Raw genomic sequence first — 23032 nt, 5'->3', positions numbered from 1 at the left:
CTAATCTGTAAATCCTTCAGTTGGCCTTGAAGAGATGAGCAGACAGAGGAAGACAAGTGGGTAACCAGTGCTGGGAGGGTTAAATATATGTTCCAGTTTAAATTTGTAATTACTTACTAAAAATGTTATCTGTGATGTTATAAAAAAACACAATATGGAAGCAATGTTATCTGACTACTTTTAATACTTTTGGATTACCTCAAGGCCACTTATGCAAATAAAGACAAGAAAAAAAATCGATATTGGTGCAGGGGCACATTTTATTTTGTGATTTGATTAACTGAACCTCTTCTGATTGGCAGTTATATCATGCATTCATCAGCAGTGGTTTAAAGATCAGAAGTGATCAGAAGTGATTTAAACATATTTTTCTATTAGTGCTTGGGCTGTGTAAGTGAAAGTGTTTATGTGAAACGTTTTCTTTAATATTATTTAGTTCAGCATATTCGGTTCAACGATTGGTATATTTAAGAGAAATGTATTTGGAAGCTGGAAATGATTCTTTTATTGATTATTTTAGTCTCATTCATCATTTTAATTATCTGGGAGTTTGCCAGATTCCAATTAAATGAAATGTTTTCTGATCATAGATTTTTATTCTCGTAAATGTAGTAAATGGGGCAGATGGAGAACTGCCATGAATAAAAAAAGTGGAGTACGTCTAAAAAACATTTATCCTTCTAGTAATAGAAGGATACATAAAAAAAAAAAAGTTTCAGAAATCTGATTATGTCTTGCTTTAATGTAACTGTAACAGAATACTGTTTCCATTTTTGTTTCCTGATTATGTAACAGTTACAAGTATCCTGTTACTTTCAAAATATTAGTGTATGGCGATCCTGGACAGGGATCATCTTGTTAACCAGCTGCGTTGGACTTGATCATCAAAAAAACTCGGCTCTAAACAGTCAACAGTTTCTTCACCTGTCTAAAATAGCTGACATGAATGGATCTCTGATTGCAGTTAAACAATACAAGGTTGCATAATATTATAAAGCTACTTCATCACCAGGGCGTAAAATACATCCATAAATATCACAAATATCCGGTACAGATTTTATTATCCATTCCAATTTCCAAAGTCACATGCTCATGTTGAATGGTAAACAGCCCCTTTTATTCACCAATTATCAGGTTTCCTTTGTGAAATGACAGATCACTAGAGATTACACTCATCCACCCGCGCCTCTTGTATCTCCAGAGCCATTGTGTGATCATAAAAACCATAATCACCTGATTTTAAGCTCATAAACTGCTTATGAGTTGAATTTGTTGATCAGAACATCTTAAGATGGAAGATGGATGAAACTCAAAATTGCTTGACGCAGGAGTCTGTCAGTGCTCATTATACGCTTAAAATCCAAAAGACAATGAACATAGAAGCAGGGTTAAAGAGCCAAAGGCACAGAGTGTTTCAGCTTTAAGGGATGAAACCTGATGTGAATAACGATGGAGTACAAAAGGTTGGCTGTGTTTGATTGGCTGTTTGGGTTGTTAAAGTAGTTTAGTTTTTTAATCATTTTTTGTTTATGTCCTTCATCTTTTATTGCATTGGTAAGTATGATAAATTCTGTCTTTATTGCTAGTGTGAGAATTAGTTGGATATATATATATATATTTGTATCTCATGTTTAACTAGTGCAAGATATTGAAAGTATGGTCTGTAATTATTTTCATGTTATGGCTGATAACAATTAATAATATTAAAAATCAAATTTATTTTATCTAAACAATATTAAAATCAGTAGCTTCAAATGGAGGTTATCCCACCACATTTCAAAGTAACAATAGTAAAAGTTTTGTAAACTTTTTGCAAGGATTGATGTCATTTTTATGCATGAACATAACAGCTCTGCCTTGTTACATGTGCGCATTAACTCATTTTGAATTGCGCTCTTAAAGGGACAGTGCTGTTAAAGGGAGAGCCTTCTTCAAGAACTAGTGGTCTTAAAGGGTTATATCTCTGTTGTAAACTATCACTATCTTTTTAAGTTAGTGCTAGATGACAGCAAAAGTAAAAGAAATCTAAAAACAGTCCACAATTAAATATCCAATATCAACCAATATATAATGATTATATAAGTGAACTGTTGCTTTGTGTTATTAATCTGAGATAAGAAATCTTTCGAAATACTAACCCTACCCCTCTCTCTTTCTCTCTTCTCGCTCTTCTGTTTTTTTTTTTTAAGTCGGGACAGTGACCTCTCAACGATCATCTCCAATTTGCACCACACCCGACAGCACGGCATGCCCGAGGGCCAGCCCTGCTCCGACCTCAGCCTCGCCTCCACCCACTCAGGTAAGACACACCTAGAGACAGCACTCCTAAGACAGGTACACGTTTATTCAAAACATGATCACAAATGCATGTTTTGGTGTATCGTAGTCCATTTGTTTATGGTCCTTATGAGTGAAAACAGTTAATGGAGAGTTAAAGGTATAGTTCACCCAAAAAATGTGATTCTGTTGCAAATACTCACTCTCATGTCATCTTGAAGAATGTTGATACTGCTCTTTCCCATACAAAGAAAGTGAATGGTGACTGAGGCTAACATTATGACTAGCATCTCCTTTTGTGTTCCACGAAAGACAGTAAGTCAAATGGGTTTGGAACAACATGAAGGTGAGTTAATAATGACAAAATATTTCATATTTGACTAAACTATCCCTTTAAGGGACAAAAGAAGACCCTGTGACACATGCAGAAATATAATGTAGAACTGCATTGAAAAATTATTTTATGATTATGAAAATTAGCAGTATCTGCCTTATATACATCATAATGTCAATATAATTTGTTGATATAATCCCTCTCTCTGTGTCTACATTATGCTGTTTTATTGCCGTTGTACTCTGTTTTTTCTGTCTTTATCCTTTGATTGATGTTGAACAATTAAACTGACTGCGTGCTGGTATTTTAATTGGGTGTAATTTGCATGATTGAGGATGGTAAGCTCATTACTAGTCCCATTGTGGCCATCTTAATTCCATTACTTAATGCTCTTTTCTTCTCGTCTCTTAACATACAACTTAAACCACCATTAAAAAAACTGTAAATTGTCTTATTTGTCATTAATCCCGGACTAAACAGACAGACTACTGGACGGAATACTATATACTAATCTTATTGATACCCTAAAGCACTCAGGTGCGCTGTTGTCATTGCCCTTTAAATTATAATTTGTTATTTTATAATGTATATTAATATTTATATATTATATGTTTTTTTAATGTCCATTAATTTCAAATCAGATGATTGCAACACGCTCAAAAAAAGTTGAGACAGGTGCTTTATTTACTTAGTTTACTACTTAAAATAACAAGGCAATGTGAAACAGGAGATGTTAAACAGGACAATCGTGTCATAGCATATAAGGACCTCCAAAAACAGCCTAGTCTTTCAAGAGCAAGGCTATATCGAGACTTGTCAATTTGCCAACAGATGCTTCAGCAAATAATCCAGCAATTTGAGAACAATTTTCCCCAAAAACAAATTGGAAGGATTTTGGGTATTTCACCCTCAAAAGTGCACAATATAGTTAAAAGATTCAAGGAATCTGGTCAAATCTCAGTACATTTCTGAACGCACGTGATCTCTGATCCCTCAGACGTCACTGTCATAAAAGATGGCATTCATCTGTAATGGATGTCATGAACATGGGCTTGGGGTTACTTTAGTAAATCTTTTTTAGTCATCACCGCAGTGCAGAAGCCATACCTCAACACTGTACAGAAGCGCTGCCGACTTCTCTGGGATCGGTGTCATTGTAGAAGAAAATTAGAACAGTGGAACCATGTTTTTTTGGTCAGAAGAGTACACATTTCAAATCGTTTTTGAAAAACACATCAGTTGTGTTCTCCAGGCCAAAGAGGAAAAGGACCATCCAAGCTGTTATTAGCATCAGGCCAAAAATCCAGTGTCTGTATGGGCCAGGGGTGTGTCAGTGCCCATGGCATTGGTAACTCGCACATCTGTGAGAGCACCATGAATGCAGACAGATATGTAAACATTTTGGAGCAGCATATACTGCCATCCAGCATGTCTTTTCCAGAGACATCCTGGAATTTTCAGCAGGACAACTTCAAGCCACATACTGCCCGGATTACAAGTGCATGGCTGTGTAAGAAAAGAGTGTGGGTACTAGATTGGCCTGCCAGCAGTCCTGACCATCTCCAATTGAGAATGTGTGGTGCATTATGAAGCGCACGAAATGGCAGCAAAGACCCTGTACAATTGTGCAGCTAAAGACTGAAATACTGTATGAATGGGGGACAATTCCACTTATTAAACTTAACAAACTTGGGTCTTCAGTGCCTAAATCCTTAAAAAGTGTTATTAGAAGAAATGGTGATGTTTCACATTGGTAAACACTCGACTGTCCCAACTTTTTTGAAGCGTGTTGCAATCATCTGATTTGAATTACTGTAAATAAAAAAAAATAAAAATGAAATTCACAAGGTAAAAAATCATATAATGTTTAGTTGTAGTGCTTTCAATATAGCAAAGGGTGAATATAATTTCTATCGGGAAGACATGCAGGCTTGAGTGAGGTTTAAGATGCCATTTATTTGATGAATGTAAAACGTCTCAGGTTAAATGTGTAACCCTTGTTCCCTGAAAAAAGCGGAACGAGATGTTGCGCTGCTAAGCGCTACGGGGGGAACAGCTTTAGCTGTGAGCCGAGCTGAATAATGTGTGGAACACGTCAATGAACATTGACCGGAATTTATAGCCTCGGCTGATGTAATCATTAGATGCACCTGAGGCCAGGCTATAAATGGATACGTCACCAGGTGTCGTCAGATACTTCTTTTTAAGAGCAGTCCTGGGACGTCCCAGTGCGGCAAAGCAGCGCAGCATCTCGTTCCGCTTTTTTCAGGGAACAAGGGTTACGCATGTAACCCGAGACGTTCCCTTTACTAAAAGCTTCACTACGATGTTGCGCTGCTAAGCGCTACGAGGAACGCAATACCCACGCCGCCGCGACTTGGGGCTGTCCGGACCCCTACGGTTGTGCAGTGTACTCACAAAAACGCGAGAGGTCTCAGACATGAGCTTCAGATGTCGACTCAAGGGCATAAGAGCCCGGAGTAGCATAAACATCTAAACCATTCAATTTTGATGAATGTGTGCGGAGAGCACCAGCCTGCCACATCACAAACTTGTTCAGGCATGAGCTGAGATGTCGACTCAAGGGCATAAGAGCCCGGAGTAGCAAAGCATCTAACCCATAAAGTTCGATGAATGTGTGCAAAGAGAACCCTATCACAACACAAACTTGTCATAAAAACTGATGAATGTGAGCGGAGAGGACCAGCCTGCCGCATCACAAACTTGTTCAGGCATGAGCTGAGATGTCGACTCAAGGGCATAAGAGCCCAGAGTAGCAAAGCATCTAACCCATAATCAAATCACTTTATTGTCACACTACCATGTACACAAGTGCAACAGTAGGTGAAATTCTTGTATAAAGTTTGATGAATGTGTGCGAAGAGAACCCTATCGCAACACAAACTTGTCATAAAAACTGATGAATGTGAGCGGAGAGGACCAGCCTGCCGCATCACAAACTTGTTTAGGCATGGGCTGAGATGTCCCAGAGTGGCAAGAACATCCAAACTATAAAAGTTTAATGAATGTGCACGGAGAGGACCAACCTGCCGCACCACAAACTTGCTGCAGAGGGAGACCTCTAGCCAAGGCTTTAGAGGAGGAGAGCCCTCTGGTAGAGTGCGCCCTAAAACCTACTGGCTAAGCTTGACCGCGCGCCTCGTAGGCCCGGGCAGTAAGGTCCCTCACCCAAAGTGACAACCCGGTCACGGCTTCAAAGTGAAGAACTGCTGCCCTGACTTTGCGCCACTAGCAAATGCGGTGGACATAATTCTGAAGGGCACAGACTGGACAAAGTCTGAGTAGTCTTTAGCTGCTCTGGCATTACAAACGGCAGGGAGCAGAAGGCTTAGAGAATGACTGGCCAAGGGTCGAGAAAGGCACCTTGGGCAGGTAGTCAGGGTGAGGGTGCAAAGAATGCTTTTGGTCCTACCTGGGGCAACTGAAAACAGGCCGGCAAAAGAGACAGAGCCTGTAGGTACCCAAGTCTCCTTAGAGACGTAATTGCCATATGAAAAACCATCTTGAGAGTCAGAAGTCTACCAAACGCTGACTCTAGAGGTTTTTAAAAAAGGGGGGTCTTACCCTATGAAGAGGTCCTGGCAAGGATGCCCACCCGCCCACCGAGGCGTGGCAAACCGAAGTGGAGGCCACATAGAACCTGGCAGTGGTGAGGCAAGTGCCCGCTGACAGTTCTTTCTACAGAGACTCCAAAACTGAAGCAAACTGGCAGTTAGCTGGTTCTGTAATATGAACTTATTAGAAGGAAACGCATGCAGGCACATTAGTGCCATGTATGCGCCACCACGATCAGTTATTGACTCAGGGAGAAGTAGAGGAGACATTGCGCTATCAACATAGGCGAAGAGGTCCTCTTCTGCCCTGTAAAATCTACCCAGATCAGTTCCAAGTGGAGGGAGCCCTAGCACTTGAAATGGTCTTGATAACCTCAGGAGAAAGCCCTGCGAACCTCAGTTGGTACCCTACAGGGGCCAAGCATGAAAGGTTTCACAATTCGGGCCGGGGATGAATATGTCCCCTGAGCCTGAGAAAGAAGGTCCTCCCTGTTCGAATCGACCAAGGCTGAACCGTAGAGGAGAGATAATAACTCCGAGAACCATATCCTGTTCGGCCAGCTTAGCCATAAGTAGGAGGCAAGACCCTTGCTGGTGAACATTGGCCAAGACTCCTGGGAGCAGAGAAACCGGGGAAAGAAATGCATACAGACGCACTCTGGGTCATGTATGTGTCTTAACGTCCAGACCCAAGGGGGCTGGGTGATTTCAGGGAGAAGTAGAGGAGACATTGCGCTATTCATAGAGGCGAAGAGGTCCTCTTCTGCCCTAAGATCTCACCCAAACTTGTTCCAAGTGGAAAAAGCCCGGCATTTAAAAAAGGTCTCGATAACCTCAGGAGAAAGCCCTGTGTCCCTCAGTTGGTACCCTTAGGGGCCAAACATGAAAGATTCCACAATTTGGGGCAGGGATGAAATATTGCCCTATGCCTGAGATAGAAGATCCTTCCTGTTTGGAATCGCCCAAGGCGAGTCGTCGAGGGAAGAGATTAGCTCCGAGAACCAAGCCCTGTTCGGCCAGCGCAGTGCTATCAGTAAGAGGCAAAAACCCTTGCTGGCGAACTCTGGGCAACTACTACCTTAGGGTGGAGTTCTTAACTCCCCCGTTGGTATTTTCTGTCTGGACCGTAAATCTGCTCCCGTTATACGGGCATCCAGGGATATAACTGACCTGAGTGACAGGAGCTTACCCTGGGCCCTAAGGAGAATCCGACGTGTCAGAAATACAGCTGACAAGAACGTGGGTCTCCTTGATGATTTATGTAAGAGGCTACCGCTGTATTGTCCACCAAGCACCAAGACATGGCAGCCTCAGGAGGAGGTATTTCAGGGCCAGAAATACAGCCATCAACCTGAGACAGTGACTGTGACAACCGAGCTGATGACCCTCCTATCCCCTTAAGCTGGATCGACCACTTAAGGCCGCTACCCCGCCCGTGAGGGAGGCGTCTGTCGTTAGCAGTCTGCGACAACAAGACGCACCTAGAGTGGGACCCAAGGCAGAAAACCGGGTCTGAACCACATAGAAAGGGAACGAAGCCTGAGGCGCTGAACCCTATTTAGCCTAGGGGTTTTGGCCCTTGGAAGAAATCCCCTGGCTTTTGGCCACAACAAAAACGGTCTCATGAGCAGAAGGTTCAGAGGGATCACAGTGGACGCGTTCGCCCTGAGACCTGGAAATCGTTGATACTGATAACAGTGCAACCTTGACCTAGCCTGACTTTGCTCAGGGTGATCTGAATGGACTCAATATAGCGGGAGACAGTTGTGCCCGCATTGTGATTGAACTCCATACGATGCCCCGATTGACAGTGTTCTGAGTGGGAGAAAGGACGCTTTTCTTGGCGTTGAGCCTCAACCCCAGAGAAACAGATGAGCTAAGACGATGTCCCTGTGCTGAACTGTCAGTTCCTGGAACTGCGCTAGGATCAGCCAGTCGTCTACATAATTCAGAATGCAGATGCCCCTGAGTCGCAAGGAGCCAGCGCTACATCATGCATTGTGAATGTGCGGGTAAAAAGGGCTAGGCTGGGTGAAAGAACCTGACCCTGGAAGGCTTCGCCCCCGGAAGTGAACCTCAGGAACTTTCCATGTTGTGGCAGAACTTCTAAATGAAGTATAGAAGTTCGTCATAAGATCGATGGTGACCAGCCAAACGAGTTGTAGGGCTTGAGACAGGACCGTCTTGACAGGCATCATCTTGGACTTGAACACCCACGGGTAGTTCAAGCTTTAAGATCTAAGCCAGACGCCACCCCTCACCCTCCATGGGTAACGGGAAGTATTTAGTGTAATAACCTAACTCTCTCTCTGGAAGGGGAACACATACCATGGCCCCTTTAACCAGGAGATTGAATCTTTTGTTTTTACAAAAAAAGAAATCCGGTTTACGGTAGTGAGAACACGCCGTTGAAACACGGAAAAGCGGCGAGTGAATTAAATCCTGACGCCCTTATAAGACCCACAGAAAAGAATATATCCGCAGGAGTTTCCACGCTGCCAGGATCTCTGAGATGGGTATTATATTTTAACACTTCCTGTTGAGGGGTTGTGGGTGTTTTGTGTCCTGAATAAAATGCAGGAACAGCGAAAACACCCAATTTTGAAGGAAGCCTCTGCAACCCGAAACACCAAGAGGTGGCGGGAATGGAGGGGCTTTGAGGGGGTACCGGGAGGGGTGAAGTGAAGCACGCGCCCCGTCCCGAGGGGAGCTACCCCCTAATCTAAGTGCAAGACCGTCAGGGTTTTCTCTTGGGTCTTGCTTCGGGGGCTGGCGAGGGCGGCGAGACTGTCCCCAATCCCTGGGAGAAGCATGACTCGCCACGCTTTGCTTTTGAGCCTCCCTTCAGTCAGGACCGAGGCGGGTCTGCGGCTTGCTCATCAAGCGCAGAACCCACACTCAGGTCGTCCAGGGGGTCAGCCTGGTACGCCTGTAAAACAGCATAGTGTGCAGAGCAGCACCAGCCTAACCTGCTGCTTGATAAGCCCTTCCCACTAAAGTGGAGGTTGTCCTACAAGGCTTTGAGGGAGAGAGGGCTTTAAGTGACGATGCCGAGCCCGGGCGAGATAGCCCATAGCGCTCTTGACCGCGGCATCACTGAATACCACCGTGCCTCAACACCCACGATAGTCGAATATAATGACGCCGAGGGTATGCGAACATAGGAAGAAAAAAAAAAAATATATATATATATATATATATATATATATATATATAAAATAGTTTTTTTTTTTTTTTTAGGGGTTCTCCATGAGCTGAAAAAGCTCTTCATGGAGGTTATCAAAGAAGGGAAGGGACCCATGAGGCGTTCCCTTTCTTAGACTGGAAGATAAAATATATCCCCTAATTTGGAGCATTTGGAGCATTTGGGGGTCTCTTTTTCGCGTGGCCAGTCCAATCTGGCAAGCGCACGAGTAACAACATCGAGCAATTCCTCCGTAGATTTTTTATCGCGGACGGAAAGCTCGGAGGCGGGAAGAGAATCGTGATCCACCTCATGATCCGAAGGAGCGACGAGATCATGTGTGAAGGACCAGCTGGGTTTGGGGAGAGCGTGAGAGAAAGGGATCAACCCGTCTCTTGCTCCTCAGCCAAATCCATGCAAGAGCCCCACGGACGATTTTTTATTTTTTTTTCGTGAGTGCTGACTCCCGGAAGCAAGCGAGGCGAGCACGACGCACTCTGCCTGTTAAAGCAAATCACAGTGCTCGCACCCGCCCTGCTGCAACGCGAGAGCAGCGTGCTCTTACCCCCAAACAAACAGAGCAAAAACTAATGTGTGTCCTCTTCAGCTATAGAGCGAGAAGAGGGGAACACGCACCATTTGCGGCTTTCAGTCATTCTCTCTTTTTCTAAACAGAAGAGAACAACGTTCACTGCACACTGCCTAACTGATTCTAACTTCTAACAGAGGAAAGAAAGTTTTGACAGGGTTTGTGAAACACACAGAAACAGAATCGCTCTGAAAAAGAGTTTCTGACTGACACCTGGTGACGTATCCATTTATAGCCTGGCCTCAGGTGCATCTAATGATTACATCAGCCGAGGCTATAAATTCCGGTCAATGTTCATTGACGTGTTCCACACATTATTCAGCTCGGCTCACAGCTAAAGCTGTTCCCCCCGTAGCGCTTAGCAGCGCAACATCGTAGTGAAGCTTTTTGTAAAGGGAACAGAAAAGTAATGTCTCTTTTTGGCGTAGGCCCCGTCTGGCGGTCCGAGGGAGTTGTACTCGGAACCGTCATATCCTGCTGGAGATAGGAGGTAGGGGCGAGGAGCCTACCCCCGCGGGACAGGGCTCAACTGGTGGTGGTGGGGTGGTGGAGGTTGCTGTGTTAGCACACTGAAACGTAATGTGATAGATTGTGAGCAGACTTATAAAGCAATGGCTTACATGCGATTGGCTAGGAATTACCCAGCTAATGGTGTGATGATGAACAGCTGCTAGTCTTCCTGCATTTTTCATACCGTCCAAACTTTTTCGGAATTGGGGTTGTAGTTGAATAACAATCCTGTTATTAGTTTCTGGTAAAATGGCCATATGTGCATATATGCCTCTCAATCCTATTACAGTTGCATTGGCCCCGTCACTGTAAGTTTTAAGCCAGTGTTCCACTCATCTACATGTCTCTGATCTAATTGGCCCAAAGATGGATCAGATGACCTCTATTTGTCTGGATCCTTAGACTGGACTAGAGATCTAAATTCTGATTTAAAAACAAGACTAGTGTAATCTCTCCTAATCTAAATTGAAGATGCTCATTTAATCATAATCTTAATTGAGAAGGACACAAAGGAATAAGAGCAGAAGCCACCTGCACCATGGCTGACAACAAAAATCTGTCTGTTTGAGCAGTTAAAAGAGGTTTAAGAGGTGCTGTAAGCAGCTAGACTGGTGTCTATAAACAAGTCCAATCCTATCGCCCCGCATGTCTAATTCTGTCTGACAGTGAAATTAGAGAACCTTCGTCCCTGGGCCAGGTTAGGGGTCGAACAGGGGTAAAACAGGCCCAGATTGAAGTGCCTTGGTTTCTTTGTGCTTTTGTAAAGTCACAATATGATGGGTTATTTCTATAGTTAGTAACTTAATTAAGATAGTAGTTTGTTTGTAAGTACACGCTCAGTTGTATAAGAAGACTTTTTTTAGTGATCATAGTGTGGTATTGGATTTACGTAGCTGCAATACTTGAGCAAAACTAGACAAATTAACTAGCCATATTGTGTCTAAAGTTGAAGTTAAATAAATTGTTGAATAAAATAAATATTATACTTGCAATTGTGCTGTACTGTTGTACTGAAGTCATGCTGTTTGCTTAATTGACTGCTAAATTGCAAAATACAGGATGCTGGACCTACCAATATGTTAAATGTTGACCTTATAAAAGCTTGAATCATAGACCTCAGTGTTCATTTTTCTATGTTCAGCTGCGAGACTATCAACAGCTTTTTTTTGTTCCATCACACAGTCTCTTTTACTTTCTTTCAAGTCTGACTTCTTCTTTGGTATGTGGTTGAGCGAGAGAGAAAGAGAAGAAAGGGTGGGAAAGTTCAGAACAAATGAACAAGCAGAGTGTCGTATGGTATCAAGGGAGGGTGGACTGCAGCATGGAGTCACGAGACAGACGGAGAAAGAGGAAGCTGGCCACCGCGCTGGAGTTGATTTGTGCCGGAGAGGCCTGTTAATTAAATCTGAGGGACAGACATGAGTGCTGACCCAGGCGTCAGCCACAGCCAGTCTGCGACAGAGGAGAGACGGCTCCCCCCAAACACACCCCCTCACTTCCTCCCTCCCTTGTCCGTCCGGCTGGACTGCCAGCCTGCTGGCCCCAGCAATGGATGGGGGGAGGGCAGGGCGCCGGCAGTTCGTCTGGCTCCCTGTGTAGACTCCTAAACTTGGCTTTGCGGTCAGACCAGAGACTCTTAATAGGCATATAAGGTGTTTTTGCTTTTTTTTTCTTCTCTCTCTGCCGCTCTCTTGCTCTACTAAAGGCAGACAGGAGAATCTACATGTGTCTGTGTATGGACCAGAGACAGGGGGTAGTATCCCTGAATTTGTATACTGGTAAGCATTATAACCAAAATATTATGTCACAATATGAGTCATTTTATATGTATGTATCAAAATATAATTATTTTTGCTGTAAATCCAACCGTAATATTTTTTATATACTACATAACCATATACGCCATAATGTCTAATATGGATTGAAAAGTACTTCTTTTCACCTCATTATTTTCTATTTTAATTTAGAATTTGTTGGACACAAACTAAAAGATAAGATAATAACAAATCTTAAAAAAATATATAACAATTGAATGATAAACCTGGTATAATTTTCACACAATGTAAGACTTAAAGCTGAAGTATGTAACCTTTTCACTGTTAAAATGTTTTGTTCTTTCCTATTCTAAGACAACTTCAACACTTCTCAAAAACTGTTAACACTGTATCTAGGTCACTCTGAAAATTCCTGTGTTTGTTTTGAGCGACCCGCTTAGACCCACCCCTACAACATTTAACAACTGCAAACGAGGGGTGTAATTGGAAAGCTGTTTTGAATTATTTTTTATTTTTTATTTATTCTGTTCAGTGGCGCAGAAATTACATACTTCGGCTTTAGGTTAAAAACTAAATATTTGATATAGTAAAACCAACATTGTATAATGGGTAGTTAACAATTCTGATGTGCATTTAAAGCTGTTGGCAGATATCAATATACACACATATCCAATATGATGTTACTATCATTTGAATTCTATGTGAATGTGTTAAGCCATGATTCTTGACAACCTACAAACTACGCAGTTACGCTATGTATACACCAGATATGTTTGCCGTGGCGCAGTGCATTAAAACTAAATCGTTTCCATTATAATCAACAAAGCTGTCTACACTGTAAGTGGCCATCTGCAATACAGGGCAGATTACAGTTTTCTGCTTGGTGTCGGATATAATGTATCATGGCCTAAATGATATAGCAGAATCTCTACTGGCATGGTATATATGATTATACCACCCAGTCCTACACCAGTGTAGCTTCCATTGAAAAAAAAAATAATTTTAAGTTATTTTTGTTTAGTCTTCCATAAATCTACCCTGTGCTTTACCATTAATATATATTTTTGCTTTCTATCTGTTTTTCATATGTAGTCTGTTCTGCAATTTACTCATCCAATTGTCACCTTTTCCGTGGTCTTTATTTTTCCCTTAAATTGCGCTCTCTCTGTCTTGTTTTGTTGTTTTTTGTTCTCTTTCCCATGATTTTGATCTCTTTTTCTCTCTTTTGCCTCATTTTCCTGTCTCTCTCTCTCTCTCTCTCCCTCCCCTAAATAAGGCTCTCAGTGGGAGAGCGGCAGCAAAGGGGGGCGGTGCTGAATCCCCTGGGCTGGCGGAAGCACCACACTGTTTTCCCCCTCCCCCCATAGCCAATCAATGCCAGCCTTTCAGTTCTGGCCGAGTCCCGCAAACAGGGGGATCAATAAGTTATTAGCACCATTCTGTCAGTTGTAATGTGGAGATTGATTGGAGGTTGGAGCTCCGCCGCACCGCCTGCCACTTCCCCTGGCTGATAAAGATGACAGATTAAGGGAATAAGAAAAGGGAATTATGGAGTGTGGCCTGTCCAACCTGTCAGGAGCCAGAGAGAAATGGAGGGAGCAAAGGAGGAGAAAACCAAGAGCCTCCTCCTTTGCTCATTTAGTTTTTTTTGCTATTTTTTATCCATCTATTCCTGTATCCCTATATGAAATTTTTGTCATCACTCTAGTCTGGCTAGGCACCTCTCAGTGTTTGATAAGAGCTGAAGTTTGAAGGAATTAGCGGCAGTGCTGGCGACAGGCGCTGGGAACACATTTGAGGCACGAGGCAGCTCCAAGCCTCCCTGTTTGGTGTTAAATGTGAGCTGCGCAACTTTAAGAGGCAACATTTAATTGGTATTAAAGGCTTTCCGCCTTAAAATCTCTGACCCTGAGGCAGACAGGCACTTCTGAACCCCTGTCTCTCCCTTGAGCGTGCTGAGAGAGACAGAAAGTGTGCAGCATTCTCGCTACTGCTGAAGATTTTTAAACACTCTTTGAATATCTTTTTGGAATTTATTCAATGATCACTAAGTTTCAGAGTGAGAAGTAATTTAAGTGTGTGTAGTGTATTTTTGGTCAAATTACCCTTTAAAATGTTGTATAAAAGAGAAATTCTATGTTCAGATTTAATACCAACCTAATGCTTAGTGCCTGAATACGGTGCAGTATACACTGAATATGGCCTACCGAATACGTGAAACAGAAAAGCTACAGTATGTTAGAATAGCATACTAACATACTATTAGTCAGTGTTGGGTTTAATCCAATTACAAAATAATTAGTTACTGTAATTGAATTAGTTTTGAAGTAAAAAATAGTTGTGTAATGTATTACATGTTAAATTCTTGTAGTCAGATTACAGTGACTAATTAATTTGAAGTATATTGTAGGGTTGGGGGGCCTGGGTAGCTCAGCCCCTGGAGTCACGAGTTTGAATTCAGGGTGTGCCGATTGACTCCAGCCAGGTCTCCTAAGCAACCAAATTGGCCCGGTTGCTATGGAGGGTAGAGTCACAAGGGGTAACCTCCTTGTGGTCGTGATTAGTGGTTCTCGCTCTCAATGGGGTGCGTGGTAAGTTGTGCGTGGATTGCGGAGAGGAGCATGAGCTTCCACATGCTGGGAGTCTCCGCTGTGTCATGCACGACGAGCCACATGATAAAATGCATGAATTGACTGTCTCAGAAGCGGAGGCAACTGAGACTTGTCCTCCACCACCCGGATTGAGGTGAATAACCTCGCCACCACGAGGACCTACTAAGTAGTGAGAATTGGCCATTCCAAATTGGGGAAAAAAATAAAAAGTATATTGTAGGATTATGCTTATTTATAAAATATTATTTATATAGAATACATGAATTATGGCCCCGTAACAAGTCATTGAAGGAGAAATGTGAGGTGCTGAATTTATTCTTGTGTGTAAAAATGAACAAGAAAGAAATATAGACATTATTTAGAAATATTTTAGCTGATTTTTTTAGAAAGTAATTAAGTCATTAGTAATGTGATTAATTTTCAATGAATTATAGTTAGTAATAGTATAGAAGTAATCTGATAACAATTTTAGAGAAATAATTATTCATTTGTAATGGTTTATTATTTTTAATTAAATTACCCCAACACTTCTATTAGTATGCAGTATGCATTCTGTGCACAGTATGTGCATTTTCTGTGTGCTTGGAATACCAAGATATTACCTACGTAGATATATACCCAGTTGTGCAGTATACAACAGAGCTTAATTTAAGAAATACTGTATCTCACAACACAATGCACTTAATTTGACCTTTCATTTCCTATGTGGCAAATGACCTGAAAGCAATATCAACAGCAGTTTTTAATTGCCTTCTTGATGCATTATTTGATCGGACTGCCAAGATTTCAGACATTAAGATGCAAAATTGGATTACAAATGTGAAAAATTACATTACCGGATTGCACTCACTAAATTAAACCTGCAATGTAGTGAGGACATGAGACATACAACTATGTAGCATACAACTGCTTGAAAAGTTAATCGTTGCATATTTTATTCCTTTTTTTAAATAATAGGCAGTATACATGCTACGCGCATAGGTGTATTACAGACTGGGCCAGCGGGGCCAGTGCCCAGGGGCCCTTGACTACCAGGGCTGCAAGGTCTGGCAGCCCATTAACTTTGAAAACAAATGTTTATATAATGCTTGAATATGTGGCCTCCACAGCTGTCAGCTGTGGGCACTGTGACTATGAGGGCCACCAGCCTGCTTATAGGATCCTTTGTCTTCATGTATCTAATTTTATTTTATTTTTTTACATTTTTGAGAATTTTTCTTTAAAAAAAAATTATTTATAATTTTCAGACTATTATTTTATATAGGCTTTATAAGGTTAAGCTTTATGTTTGTGTGAAAAGTCTTGCAGTAAGAGAAAGAAGAGAGCATCTTAAAGCAGATTAAAGGGCTTGTGTGTAGGTTTTGATAGCTGAAGTTTGAAATCATGAACATTACAAAACAGACTCTTAGATCATTGAAATGCTCTGTTAATATAATCTATTCTATGGGATTTTGGATTACATGATGCCTTCACAGGGCTTTTCGATGGGAGAATAATAAAAGTAGCCAAGCTGTAGGGTCATTGATAACAGAATTTACAATAAAATGACCACTATTTTTGTGCAGGGTAAAGTCTTTACAGGAAATAGGGTGTAGGGATGATCACTCCTGAATGGAATGCACCTCATCATTCAGATGAGTTAGAAAAGATATAGCAGCGTGAGCCAGAACTGCCTGAACTTTTTGCCAAGTTTTACCAACCCCATATGTACATGCTGTAGTAGTCTTTATATTTAAAGTGTTTGATTAAGTTAAAATGTGTCATAATGTATTATTGCCCCTTTAAATATAGGCATGTTTACACTTTTATTACACATTTTGTTAAATTCTTGTTTTTGTTTATTGTATGCATAATTTGTAATATTTACAAGTATTTAGATTGAGTTTACATTATGTATGACAAGGGTATTCAATTAAAGTTCCAAGAGGTCCAGTCTCTACATTTCCTTCCCAGTAAAGGTCTGGACAATAACTTACTTGGTGTCAGTAGTCAGTATACTGTAGCTATGAAATTATGTAAGGAATGCTTAATACATTTTATGAAATAGTTACTATGAATTACTATGCAATAGTACTTTGTATGGGCAGTGGGCAGGTCTAAAGGACCTGTACGGGAGAGTAAGACGACCCCGCCCTACCACGAGTCATAGGGGCTCACCTTGGGCAAGTGACAGTACCCCTCTTTGCCTCCCAACTATGGGTCAAATAGTAGATGGCAGCAGGAGTTGGCAGCTGTTGTAGAGCATTGGAACGTTTTCCTGGTTGGTCTACCACAGCTTTCTCGGTGGGCGGAAGATCCTTTGCGGGACAACGGTCAGCGAGTATCAGGCCAAGTTAGCAGGCTACTGCGGGGCGATCCTGCGTTGCTCTTGACTGTCGTGCTTGCACTCCGTCAGATTCAGTGGCGTAGGACCCAGAGGGAGGCGGTTGTCCTGGGCAAACATCCGTCTTCTGTACTCTGCCCTGGCACTCGGTGCCATAGCATGCATGGAAAGTCATATATGTATTCAGCGACTGGCAAATCGGGAGCCCTTGCAGCACTCAAGGGCTGTCGTTGCTCGGCAGGACACGTGTGCAAGGCAGGCGCGGTCAGGTCGACATTCTGCAACTGCCTCCTCTTCTCTGACATTGGCGTGCTGGAACATCAGAAGTATTGGGGTGCACTCCGACCTCAACAGTGCTCCTCGGAAATCAGCCGTCATTGATTGTGAACTATCTCGCCTCAGAGTTGATATTGCAGCTATAAGCGAGACCTGGCTGTTGGGTAATGGCTCGGTGCGCGAGAGGAACTACACCATTTTCTGGTGTGGTCATCCAGATGACCATCATCCGATGCATGGAGTCGGCTTTGCTGTGCGGAACACCCTGCTGTCCACCACCTCTCAACCAACTGCTTGCTCTCCACGCCTAATGTCCATGTGGATGTCACACTCGGCTGGCTTGCTCACTCTCCTCTCTGTTTATGCACCCAATCTTGGCACGACCCTTGAGGACAAGGACGCCTTTTATGCCCATGTTAGCGAGGTCATTCGTTCCGTCCCGGCCGGGGAGGATTTAGCTCTGCTTGGGGACTTCAACGCCAGAGTTGGAGGGGATGTCACTGCCTGGAGGCCGATCTTGGGTCATTTTAGGATTGGTAGCATCAATGACAACGTCCAACGTCTCCTTGAGTTGTGCGCTGCTCATGGCCTATGCTTACCGGGTTCCTTCTCATCTGGAACTATCAGATCCAAGGTTACCTGGATGCATCCCCGGTCCAAACACTGGCACCAACTTGATCACATTATTGTCAGGAGGCGCCAACTCAACGCTGTCAAAAGGTATAGGAGTATGCACTCTGCAGACTGTGACACCAACCATGCCCTTGTCCTAAACAAGCTAAACATTGAGCTGATGCAGAAACATGAATACGTGGCAAGTTTCCGTACGCGTATGGAGGGCCATCCCTTCAGAGTTGACGGCACTCCTGAAAACACCTGGGCCGAGCTAAGAGGTTCCATGATGGAGGCTGCATCTGAAGTCTTCGGCCTTTGTAGAAGGAAACAGCCGGACTGGTTCCTTGCAAGCTCTGCTATTCTGCTCCCGGCCCTAGCTGACAAGCGTGCTGCCTGTCTTAGTGCGCTCCAAGACAGAAATGACTCCACCATCGCTCACTATCGTATGGCCAGGAATGACGTCAAGTGCCTTACACACCAGGCATGTGAGCAGTACTGGCAGGACTTCAGTGAGAAGGTAGAATGGTGTGCAAGTACTGGGGACATACGTGGCATGTACAGCAGCATCAACTGGGTCCTACAGCGAAAAAAACAGCACCTTTGTGAGCCATTGATGGCTCCGTTGTCAACGACCTCCCAGGCCAGCTTGGTAGATGGGTCGAGCATTACAGCTTGCTGTATGGCACTCCTGTGGACGCCGACTTGAACGCTGTTTCTGCTGCTGTACCACAACTACCTGTCCTCAACGAGCTGGATACGGAGATCTCAACAATGGAAATAGAGCGCGCGATTGCAGCACTGAAGAATAACAAGTCACCGGGCAGTGATGGAATTCCAGCGGAGCTGCTGAAGTGTGACGGGGCAGTGCTGGTCAGGCGGCTTCACTGCCTGTTTCGACGCTGTTGGCAGAACAAATGCATCCCTAGCGAACTCAAGAATGCCAACATCGTCACTCTTTATAAAAATAAGGGTGACAGGCAGGACTGCAACAACTACCGTGGCATCTCGGCTCCTTAGCCTTCCGGAAAATGCCTTGCCCGCGCAATTCTTCCAAGACTGCAGCGCGTTGCTGATCAGGTGCTGCCGGAGAGTCAGTGTGGCTTCCGTGCTGGTCGTTCGACCTTGGACATGATTTTCTCGGTACGCCAGCTTCAGGTAAAGTGTGCAGAACAGCAACGCCCATTGTACATGGTGTTTGTCGATCTGACTAAGGCTTTCGATTATGTGAGTCGCTCTGGTCTCTTCCACGTTCTGCAGTGACTCGGTTGTCCGGCAACTCTTTTGGCAATACTCCAAGGCTTCCATGATGGGTTGCGGGCAACCATACAGTTCAACGGTGCCCGCTCAAATGAGTTTGATGTCTGCTGCGGAGTAAAGCAGGGGTGTGTCCTCGCTCCCACCTTGTTTGGCATCTATTTCTCGGCTGTGCTGCGACGGGCGTTTCCTGATCCGGTTGGGGTTCTGCTGCACACCAGGTATGATGGCAACTTCTTCAGCTTGGCTCGTCTGAGGGCCAGACCCAGGGTGAAGTGTGTCCTTGTGCGTGAGTTGCTTTATGCAGACGACGTTGCCTTCATGGCTCATACTGAACAAGAAATTCAGGAGATGTGCAATTCTTTTGCTGCTGCCTGCACAGAGTTTGGACTTATCATAAGCCTGAAGAAGACAGTAGTGATGGTTCAGAATGTTTCTGCTTCCCCTCACGTCACCATCAATGGCACAGTGCTGTCGGTTGTCGAGAAATTCATCTACCTCGGCTCAACCTTGACAGCAAACAACAGCCTTGATGCTGAATGGAATACCAGGATCGGTCGTGCCTCAACAACCTTTGGGCGGCTTCAGTCTCGTGTCTGGAACAACAGCCACCTTTCTCTCAACGTAAAGGTGCGCGTATATGAGTCCTGTGTGCTCTCTGTTCTGCTATATGGAAGGGAAACGTGGCCTACATACCGGCGGCAGGAGCACAAGCTCAATGCTTTTCACTTCCGTTGCCTACGACAGATCCTTAGCCTGTCATGGCAGGATCGGGTCCCAAATACCACCGTGCTGAAGCTCACTAACAGCAGTGACATGTACACCACGCTCCGGAGGAGGCGTCTCAGATGGATTAGCCATGTACGTCGTATGCCAGATGAACGTCTCCCAAAGTCCATCTTCCATGGGGAGTTAGCTGTGGGACACCGCCCTCGTGGTCGACCCAAGCTCCGCTTTAAGGATGTTGTCAAGCGATGTCTTTAAGATCAACCCTGATCGATGGCATCACCTTGCAGAAGACCGGGCAGCTTGGCAGTCTGCGCTGACACAGGGCACGACTCGGTCCTGTCATGCTTACACCAGCTTTTGCTCAGAAAGACAGCATGTTAGACACCGTTCCGATCGGCGCTTGCGCTGCAAAAGGCCTTGATGAGTACTTTGTAAAATAAAAAGGAAAAAATCATAAAGTCAAAACAGTCTCTTCAAAATTTTGCAAGGATTATGACAAAGACAAAGTAGTGGGGTTTGGGGGATCTCCTACCAAAAGATTCAAATATTTCAATTACTTCGTCAACCGAGTGCAATTTTATATGAATATTAAAAGATAAAATCTATGTTTGTTTTGAAGCTGGGTGACAGCAATCCAGTGTTTGTGTTTGAATATGTTTAGATACCTAAGATGCATAGCAGGCCTTATGACTAATGAAAGTAGTCAGGTTCAGGGGTACCCAACCCCCTGAGAAAATGTGTAAAAATGTAAAAGTCTAAATGGACCATTTTTATATTATTGAAGTGAAAATCTACATACAAAGCTAGTAAAGCTTAAAATACTGTTATCTAAAGTAGGACTATAAATGGAATATAAATATAAAATAATGGAAACATTCTCATGAGAACCACTATACTACAAGTAATATCACATTTTTGGTGGTTTTTCCTTGCCATCAATGCCAGAGATGATGGCATCTTTGATACATTTTCACAAAAGTAATCTGTTTGTGAAAGACTTTAAACAAAAAGGCAATTTTAGATGATTTTTTTTTTTTTTTTTTATTGTTTAAAGGTGCTCTGGAAGCATGTTGTCCTGTCACAAACCTAGTTTAGCTCACATTTTCAGACACATGAAGTTCACTTTGCTTAGTTTGTTTAAGTGAAAGATGCCAGTATCTATATTGGTGCTCACTGTATTTTTCTGCTATGTTCAAATACATGCGATTGGATAGGATGCGGATCTCGTCACAAGACTAATTTGCATTAATGCACATGATTGGATAGGATGAGGAACTCGTAACGAGACTAATTTGCATGAATGCATGCGATTTGATAGGACGTGGCCCCGGCTGGTGTTTCTTCTCCACTGCTAGAGACAGAGAGAGGCTTTGCTGCACTTGGTAAACAGCACCCATTCGATCATGTTTGAAAGCTGTCTGAAATTAATTTATTGACTATTGATTGGGGGGTTTAGACCTAAAAGACTATTGGCCCCGGGCCCTTGCTAGTTATAATCTGCCCCTGAGTAAGCTGTATGTAGTATCCCATTCCAAGCACAACCAGAAAGCTAAATTCAGACTTTCTACTTCAGAAACTGTCCAAAAATAAAACAAATTGAGATGCAAACAAAAGTTGATGAATGCACAAAACAGAGAACAATAACAGTCGGACTTACACTTCTTTTGTTGAGTCCATTATTTCAGCTAGAAACCAAAGTGCAAACAGCAGATATAGTGTGGTCCGGAGCCAGGTTTCCTCTCTCCCTGCGCCAATGCCATGGGTACACTGCCCTGCTCGAATTCTTCTCTGTTTCGCTTACGAAATAATTCTGTACTGCAGGTCACTCAGTCATGCACTGTCAAATCACATCATCAGGATTTAAATGTTTTTAAAGGTTCTGTTTAATCACTTGAGCAGTTTGATTCAGAGGAGAGAATGGTATGTGAGTTTTAACTGCACTTCACTCTGTGTGACAGTTCAGGACAGTTGATTTCAAACTATGGAGATGGAGGTAGAGATGGAGAGGAACTGGACTGAGCCCAGGGCTTTGGGAGGGTTGGCAGTCAGGAGGATGCCTGATAAGACACAATGGAGCTTGGAGAACAGGCTGGGCTGGAGATAGCAGCACTAGGGTGGATGAGCCCAGTGGGAAAGGCACTACTAAGAGGTTAGGGTCAAACAGAGACAGAGGAAGAGAGAGTGGGATCAGTCTGTGCCAGCCTGTCTACTACAGAATCTAGGGGGTGGTGTGGTTTTATTGTAGTATTTCCCAACTTTTCATGTCTTGTACTGCCACAGCACTGTCAGTAAAGCTCAAATACCTTCACATTCCAGTCGCTCCCCTGATTCAAACCCATTTTAACAAACATTATACAGTGGCAATATTACAGGGACATTTTAGAATCATATATAGTAACCATGGCGATTTCAGAATCCTAACTTGAACTTTTCAGATCATAATACTGTGTTCTCGTCGTGTCAGAATAATTGAAATTATGAGATTTCTATGCAACACTCATAATGCCAAAACAGCTTTGTTGTTGATAACAACAGTTTATTTGTTAGTACATCAATTCATGAATTCACCTCTACATGTTGTTGCATTTTTTAAGAACAAAGAAAGCGCTCCAGGTAACAGTGGCATAACAAAATGGCATATGAAACAGAAATATGAGTTCACTACCTTTAAATGTTGAGGCCGCTGCCATTTGGCTATTTTACATGATGTCAAGATGGTCAAGTTGGAGCTTTTAAAGAATTCTGAGTTTACAACTTGTTAATGCTAGGTCTATGAAGACGTTAACGCATTTTACAAGTCATAATCTTGTAATTACAGATTCGGGCATGATGTGAATGAACCAACTTAATATAGGAAGCTTCTGAAATGCAGACCCTGGATATCATAAAGCCTTATCATTAGTATTGTTAAAATGACCATTATTACAATAGGTGTGTTTCCACAATTGGGCTGAACAGTTTTGAGCAAACGGTTCCAGT

The 23032-nt window shown here is 43.1% G+C and overlaps 1 protein-coding gene across 4 annotated transcripts in view; it reads left to right on the top strand.

The window, feature by feature from the left end:
- The window catches only part of samd11 (sterile alpha motif domain containing 11), a 138428-nt gene that overhangs the window by 73971 nt on the left and 41425 nt on the right, over window positions 1-23032 (top strand). For all 4 annotated transcript variants that reach the window (XM_052092168.1, XM_052092166.1, XM_052092165.1 and 1 more), the window contains exon 4: window positions 2190-2299. In XM_052092168.1, the coding sequence (XP_051948128.1) occupies window positions 2190-2299 (110 nt within the window). The remainder of the gene's footprint in view (window positions 1-2189; window positions 2300-23032) is intronic.

Source organism: Xyrauchen texanus, chromosome 25 (assembly GCF_025860055.1).
Source record: "Xyrauchen texanus isolate HMW12.3.18 chromosome 25, RBS_HiC_50CHRs, whole genome shotgun sequence".
NCBI lineage: Eukaryota > Metazoa > Chordata > Actinopteri > Cypriniformes > Catostomidae > Xyrauchen > Xyrauchen texanus.
This window is presented reverse-complemented; position numbering and strand designations above follow the sequence as displayed.